Source organism: Trichechus manatus, unplaced genomic scaffold (genome assembly GCF_000243295.1).
Source record: "Trichechus manatus latirostris isolate Lorelei unplaced genomic scaffold, TriManLat1.0 scaffold00038, whole genome shotgun sequence".
NCBI lineage: Eukaryota > Metazoa > Chordata > Mammalia > Sirenia > Trichechidae > Trichechus > Trichechus manatus.
Genome location: NW_004443974.1, coordinates 18432652 through 18440830, shown reverse-complemented (window position 1 = coordinate 18440830; position 8179 = coordinate 18432652). Strand labels below are relative to the sequence as shown.

The 8179-nt window shown below is 39.5% G+C and overlaps 1 protein-coding gene across 1 annotated transcript in view; it reads right to left on the bottom strand.

Annotated features, from left to right (window-relative positions):
- Positions 1-1344: 1344 nt before the first annotated feature.
- The window catches only part of CFAP95 (cilia and flagella associated protein 95), a 76720-nt gene continuing 69885 nt past the window's right edge, over positions 1345-8179 (bottom strand). The window contains exon 6 of the mRNA XM_004375846.1: positions 1345-1536. Coding sequence (XP_004375903.1) covers positions 1345-1536 — 192 coding nt within the window. The remainder of the gene's footprint in view (positions 1537-8179) is intronic.

Below are 8179 nucleotides of genomic sequence, written 5' to 3'. Positions count from 1 at the left end.
TGCTGGATTAAATAAGGCTTAACTGCTTTCTGTTCTACAGAACTCCTCAGGATCTTTAATATATGAATGTGCATCGTAACACATTCAACCTAACAACATAATGCTCCAAGATGGAAATATGGTAAGCAGCATTTCCCAAAGTCATTTGGCCACAGAACACTTCCCTTTAAGAAACGCCTGTTAACTGTTTACGGTGTTAACTATTAACACCTCTCCACCTAATTTTGGGAAGTGCTAGATTAATGTAAAGAGAAAGAGAGAAAGAAAGAGAAGATGATTGTTGGTAAGATGATGATGCTGTTAACAGCAATAGGAAAGAGAGAGAGAAACAAATTTGGGATTGTTGTTGTTGTTAGGTGCCGCCGAGTCTGTCCCAACTCATAGCAACCCTATGTACAACAGAATGAAACACTGCCCAGTCCTGCACCATCCTCATAATCGTGGTTATGCTTGAGCCCATTGTTGCAGCCACTATGTCAATCCATATCGTTGAGGGCCTTCCTCTTTTTTGCTGACCCTCTACCAAGCATGATGTCCTTCTCCTGGGATTGGTCCCTCCTGATAGCATGTCCTAAGTATGCGAGACGAAGTCTCACTAACCTTGATTCTAAGGAGCTTTCTGGCTATACTTCTTCCAAGACAGATTTGTTCATTCTTTTGGCAGTCCATGGCCTTTTCAACATTCTTTGCCAACATCATAATTCAAAAGTTTCACTTCTTCGTCGGTCTTCCTTATTCATTATCCAGCTTTTTCATGCATATGAGGCAACCGAAAACACCACGGCTTGGATCAGGTGCACCTTAGTCCTTTAAAGTGATATCTTGCTTGTTAACACTTTAAAAAGGTCTTTTGCAGTAGATTTGCCCAAAGCCATGCGTCTTTTGACTTCTTGACTGCTGCTTCCATAGGCATTGATTGTGGATCCAAGTAAAATGAAATCCTTGACAACTTCAATCTTTTCTCCATTTATCATGATGTTGCTTATTGGTCCAGTTGTGAGGATTTTTGTTTTATGTTGAGGTGTAACCCGTACTGAAGGCTGTAGTCTTTGATCTTCATCAATAAGTGCTTCAAGTCCTCTTCACTTTCAACAAGCAAGGTTGTGTCATCTGCATAATGCAAGTTGTTAATGAGTCTTTCTCCAATCCTGATGCCCCCATTCTTCTTCATATAGTCCAGCTTCTAAGATTATTTGCTCAGCATACACTCTGTTCTAGACACGGTGGCCCCTAGATGAGTAGACCTACTATACCAACATTTTCATTGCATTTATTAGGACAGAAAATCATCAACTATTATATCCATTATTCCTTCACTAGAAACAGAGAATCTGATTCCATACATTATTTTAAAAATGGGACAATAGGACCACCAGTTAATGGGTAGAGTTTTTGTTTTACATATGAATTAGCATAAATCCCACTCTCATCATGCCAATGGTTGATGCCATATCTTTTGGAACCATCTAGATCTGTGAACTGAGAACGGCATTTTCTGTGCACTATTGAATAATCATCATCTTCACAGGGATAACCCTATGGAGGAAAAAAAAAGAGAGATAATATTGAATGACTGAAATATGTTTAAAAAAAAAGGCATGATCTTCAAAAGTTGATCATTAATGTAATATTCTTATTATGGTCAAAGTTTAGTTTTCAAACAATTAATTAATTTAATCCCTCTGTATAACAAACTCCTCAATGAAAACCATGGCTACTGCATTTATAAGTACTTCTAATCCTGAAAGAAGAATCTAGTTCATGGTCGTTTTATTTATAAAACTAAAAAGATTAAGTTATCATACATGCAAAATTTTTCTAAGCCATAATCATACAGCATAGAGAATAATTTAAATTTTATGACCCCCTAAATAAGACAAAAACAATTACAATTTAACTACCATCTGATACTTCTTTATCACTGTAAGTTATAATCTTTCCAAAGAATAATATATTGGGTTATATCTTTAATAATTGCTACCAAAGTCATGCTTCCCAGGACAATAGTAAATACCAAACCCTAAGATTCATTTCTATGAGAAATTTACCTCTGTATAACCCAATATAATCTTTAAGATGTTTATCCTTAGGCTACCTCATAAAAGCTTCTATTGTAAGAAAACAAGACACTATCACTGATCATTTTCCAAAGGAAATATCGATTCTTTCAGATTACACCAGCGGTGATGGTAGATGTGGAACATAAAGTCTTTGAACTAATTATCTAATTTTTGCTTCAAATTGGTAATAATTTTAAAGCACTAGGACACTGTTGAAATTAAATCACCAAAGATATAAAACAATGAAAGGACACCAAAACAGTTCTAATCTTAGATTGGCTTTATTTTCAACTGAAAAGTTTAACCATATGTTCAACTGCAACGATCATTACTATGTCTACCATTAATTGAATGTCTGTTATGGGCTAGGCACTGTACTGAGTGTTGATATCTTTTAATCCATTAGAGGGCTCTGAGGTAGGAATTATTGCTCCCACTTTATAGATAAGAAAATGTGAAGTAATTTGCTTAAGTTCTCAGAAGGAGAGAATTTAAATAATGCCAACATTAAGTGAGTAAGCCAGGAGTTTCAGCTAGGTCTGCCTGACTGTAAAACCCTTTGTTCCTCCAGGATCCTTACTAAATTCTTAATAATTAAGAGATGAAAAAAAAGTATAAACAATAAAACCCTAAAGCTACATAATATCCATGTCACTGTTCTTTAGTCTAGGTTTTGACTTTTAGTTGTTGGGGTCTGTTTCTTTGTTTTGTCTTATTTGGGGGAAGATAGAGGTCCTTTAAATGAGATTTGAGGACCACTGGCCCAAACTGCCCCCTCAGAGGGAGGCAGGATCTTCTCATTCCTTTACCACTGTGATCAAACCGAAGAGGGCTTTGAATGCCACATCAACCCATTCCTTCAGCATCTCATAGGCAGAGAGGAGGATTTTGAGGTGAGTGACAAGATTAAATGTGATGTTTTAGGAAAATAATTCTGGCAGCAGAAGATATTAAAGACTGGTAAAAAGGGCTGAATTCGAAAATTGTGATTTGAATTAGATCTTGACAGCACAAATGTTCATCAATGTATGGATGGATAAACAGAATTTGGCATATCTATATAATGAAATATTGTTCAGTTATAAAAAGGAATGGAATACTGTTACATGTTACAATATCAATGACCTTGAAAGCATTATGCTAAGTAAAAGACATCAGACACAAAAGACCATGTATTGCAAGATTCCGTTTGTATGAATTGTTCAGAATAGGCAAATCACAGAACCAGAAAGTAGATTAGTGGTTGCCAGGGGATGGGGAGGGGGAGAATGGGGAAAGACTGCTAATGGGTATGAGGTTTCTTTTGGGGGTGATAAGAATGTTCTGAAATTAGATAGTGGTGATGGTTGCACAACTCTGTGAATATACAAAAAAACACTGAATTGTACACTTTAAAAAAAAAAGGTGGAGAATCTGAAACCGGGAACTTGGGAGAAAGTAGGGGTGCAGAATACACCAAAACTGCACAGGGATCAGAACACACTGAAAGATGTGGAGCCAGGACTCTGCAATCTACTTCTAATGGACATTGTTGAGTAACTCCCATCATCATTGTTGTATTGGTAAACCATCTCTCAAAAACAAAACAAACTAAAAAACCTAATTTGTAGTATTTGCTAATTTTTGTGGTCTAAATACTCCCACTATGACTGACTTGAGGTTACCAAAACGATGTCAGTAAATATTGAGTTGGGAAGACATGAGCAGAATCAGCTCATGCAAGCTGTTAAGAGCTGGCTGCAGCTCACCCCTGAATCCACTTGTCCCATTTCTCATTATATAGCAACCATTTAATTTGGGTAGGTGTTATGGACTGAATTGTGTCCCCTAAAAAGAGATGCTGAAGTCTTAACCCCCATACCTGTGAATGTGACCTGGTCTGGAAATAGGATCTGTGAAGATGTTATCAGTTAACATGAGGTCATACTGGAACAGGTTGGCTCCTAATCCAATATAAGAGATAGTTGTATAAAAGAGGAGAAGAGACACAGACATAGACACAGGGGGAAGATTGCCACGTGAGGATGGAGGTAAATACATCTAAAAGCCAAGGAACATCAAGGATTGCCAGAAGCCACCAGAAGCTAGGGAGGGGCAAGGGAGGATCTTCTCCTAGAGCCTTCAGTGAGAGCACTACACTGCCAACACCTTGATTTCAGACCTTTGGCCTCCAGAACTGTGAGACAAGACATTTCTGTTGTTTTAAGCCACACTGTTTGTGGTACTTTATTACGGCAGCCCTAGGAAACTAATATAGCAGGACTGACCCTACTCCCACCTCTAGGGAGAGAATGTAATTGGCCTAATACAATCAGCATAATCTTACCCCATTCTCAATGACAGTGATTGGTTCAATGTTGAGCATATGACTTGAGTTTGTCCAAACAGAGTAAAGTCCAGGACTTTTGTTCAAAGGTTTTTGAGGAAAGAAGCTCTTTTTTTCACGATTGCACATAAATTAGGAAGCATCTACCCCAGGTTGCTGTTGGTAGCCCTCCTACAACCCATCTGGCATGAAGCCGACACTGCAAAAGTCAGGAAGAAACTGAGTCCTTGACGACAATGCTGGATCAATCCTCTCCTAAAGCTTGACTTTTCTTAAAAATGTAAGCCAATAAATTGCTTTTCTTGTCTGATTCTGTTTGAGCTGGGCTTTGTAAAGCTAAAGCATCCTAACTAACATGTACGTGGATAATCTACAATATGGGAACACTGAGGTGCTGAGAGTCAGAACAAGGAAATGAGTCATAACCAGGGAAGCAGGGCATATACAAAAACATAGGCATTACTAACAGTAAATTTGTGACTAAGCATACAATCAGGAATTAGAAGGTAGCAAATAGAGAATAGGTGAATAAAGCAGCTGCTCAAAAATTAGAACAAATTATTGGGAACATGGAGGGTATAATTATTACAAGGAAGCAGAGATAGTATGTTTCTAAAAGTTCAAGGTAAAAAGTATGAAGCAGAAGAGAAAAAATCAGATGCACCAAGAAGACCTTTAAAGGACCTTAATATTGACTGCATCTCAGACCCAAGGCCAAACTGAGATGGTGGGAGTCCTGGACAAGTAAGTAATTGTCTGTACTTTCAAACCAAGTATAAAAGGCGTAATAATTTGAAAATTATTAGTATGTTTTCTCTTTTCAGTGTGTGCAACCATCCACTTGCCTAAGGAGAGATTAAAATTTGTTTAAAAAAAATGGCAACCAACAAGCAAAGTTATATTTAGCTTCTAATATGCAACATAGGACTTCTCCGCAAGACAATAGTCTTGTAATTCAGTCTATAGTCTTGAGACTTTAGAATATCAGTGACCAAGCCTGGAGGACTCAAATCATAGAGTTTTCCAAATGTGTAGAGAAAATACCCTCTCTGCCATTAGGCTTAGCCAAGAGTTGTAATGCAGAGAAGGGTAGGGGAGAGCCTTTCTATCTGGGGAATTGAGGGAAGGAGATAATAAAGGAGAAGGGAAGCTGGACAGCGTAGATAGCAAATGTGTGTCCCAGTTTTCTCATTTCTGGGCTTTATTCAGGCAGACGCCCTTTGACCTGGAGAGAGAAAAGTGCATTGACAAATGATAATAATGGCAGAAAATCATAGAGGTTCTCTTGCCTGTATCCCATCCATGTTGAAAACTCTTGAAATAAGTCACCTGTCAGACTGCCCATTCATTTGTCTGAGCACAACCATGTCAAAGCTGCTGGAACAGCTTGCTCAGGCAGAAGGGAGGCTCTGGGATTGATCAGTACTGAGCCACTTTTGATATTCTGAGGCATAGACAAGATTCTAAAGTAGCTGGAAGTCTACAGAGTGGTTACTAAGCCTCACATTGGAGCTAGGGCGGGATAAGACTCACAGGAGGCTTCTGTGAGGTCTACAGTGCCTATGGGAGTAGAAATGAGGCTGAGACATTCAGGACATGCCATCCGGAACCCAACAAAGTCCAGAGAGAAGGAGAAAAAGACTGCCAGTTACACCATCCACAGACTTTAGCCACTAATGCCAGCAGGGAAAATAGCAACCAGGTGGACTAGGGATATCACCCCAGAGATCAGAACAGACAGAGAACATAACACTTAAAACCTTACTCTTCCCCTCTGGCATCAGGATGCTAAGTTACATCCCTCCCTGCATATGCTTGGTCGCCACCTTAGGGAGATTTGCAGTTACTACCACTGCATAACAAACCACCCCAAATATAATAGTGTAAAACAATAACCATTTTATTATGTTTCCAGATTCTTTGGGTCAGGAAGAAAAGGTACAGAAGGGCTTCTCTCTGCTCCACAGTGTCTGGGGCCTCAGCTGGGAAAGTAGAGTATGACTCAAAGGCTGGATGGATGGTGGAATCATCTGAATGTGCTCTCTTTCAAATGCCTGGCAAATGATGCTGGCTGTCTGCTGGAACTTCATCTGGGGCTGTTGGCTGGAAAAACTACACATGCCTCTTCATGTGCCTGCTTGGGCTTCCTCATAACATGATGAGTGGATTCCAAGAATGAGCATCCAGGAGGATGTTCCAAGAAAGAGAACCAGGAGGAAGCTGTATTGCTTTTTATCAGTTAGCCTCAGAAGTCACATCATTTCAACCGCAGTCACAAGTCTTCCCAGATCCAAGCAGAGGCAACGTAGGCTGCATCTCTCAACAGGAAGGGTGTCAAATTCTCATTGTTAGAGCATGTGGGATGGGAGCATGTGTTGCAACCATTTTTTGAAAATACAATCTGCCACCAGCAGAAAAGCAGAGGATGGTGGAGGATCTCTGTGAAAGTGAGTTTTTTCAGGATATATTAAAGACTTCTTATGAGGGATATTTAGGAAGTCTTTAATACATCCTGAAAAACTCACTTGCTCAGAGATCCTTTCCCATCCCCTGATTTTCTGCCTGTGACAGACTGTATTTTCAAAAAATGGTTGCAACACATCCTCCCATCCCACATGTTCTAACAGTGAGATTTTAACACTCTACCTTTTGAGAGATGGAGTCTATGTTGCCTCTTCTTGGATATCTGGGAAGGCTTGTGACATTTTGGAGCGTTGGTGGCACAGTGCTTAAGAGCTCAACTGCTAACCAAAAGGTCAGCAGTTTGAATCTACCAGCCGCTCCTTGGAAACTCTATGGGGCAGTTGGAATCGACTCGACGGCAATAGATTTGGTTTGTTTGGGGTTATGGGAAATACTTAAATTATGAAATCAAACAAGCTTTAAATGAATTGAAGAATTAGTATTTTCCCACTGGTTGTGAGCTCGGGAAGAAAGCCAGTTATCGGTTAGACAAATTGTCTCTGCATATCCGAGTAGTAGACTGTTGTTAAATTTTCAATACCCAAACATAATATTTAAATGTTTGTTCAGCATTTATTTAGTGGGGCTGGGAAGAAGTGTTTTGAAATTGTGCATAGAAACAGATTCTTGAGTCACTACATGTTGTTGTTGGCTCGTCCATTATTCTGGTGCTACACAGACCCTGAGTTTTGACAAAGTTCATTTGACTGATTTGTTGTTGTTCGGTGCTGTTGAGTCAGTTCCGACTCATAGCGACCCTATCTACAACAGAAGGAAACACTGCCTGGTCCTGCATCATCCTCACAATCGGTGTTATATGCTTGAGCCCATTGTTGCAGCCATTGTGTCAATCCATCTCCTTGAGGGTCTTCCTCTTTTTCGCTGACTCTCTACTTTACCAAGCATGATGTGCTTCTCCAGAGACTGATCCCTCCTAATAACATGTCCAAAGTATATGAGACGTAGTCTCCCCATCCTTGTTTCTAAGGAGCACTCTGACTGTACTTCTTCCAAGACAGATTTGTTTGTTCTTGTGGCAGTCCTTGGTATATTCACTATTCTTTGCCAACACCACAGTGCAAAGGCATCAATTCTTCTTCAGTCTTCCTTGTTTATTGTCCAGCTTTCGCATGCATATGATTCGATTGAAAATACCATGGTTTTGGTCAGGCGCACCTTAGTCTTCAAAGTGACACCTTTGCTTGTTAACATTTTAAAGAGGTCTTTTGCAGCAGATTTGCCCAAGGCAATGCATCTTTTGATTTCTTGACTGCTGCTTCCATGGGTGTTGATTGTGGATCCAAGTAAAATGAAATCCTTGACAACTTCA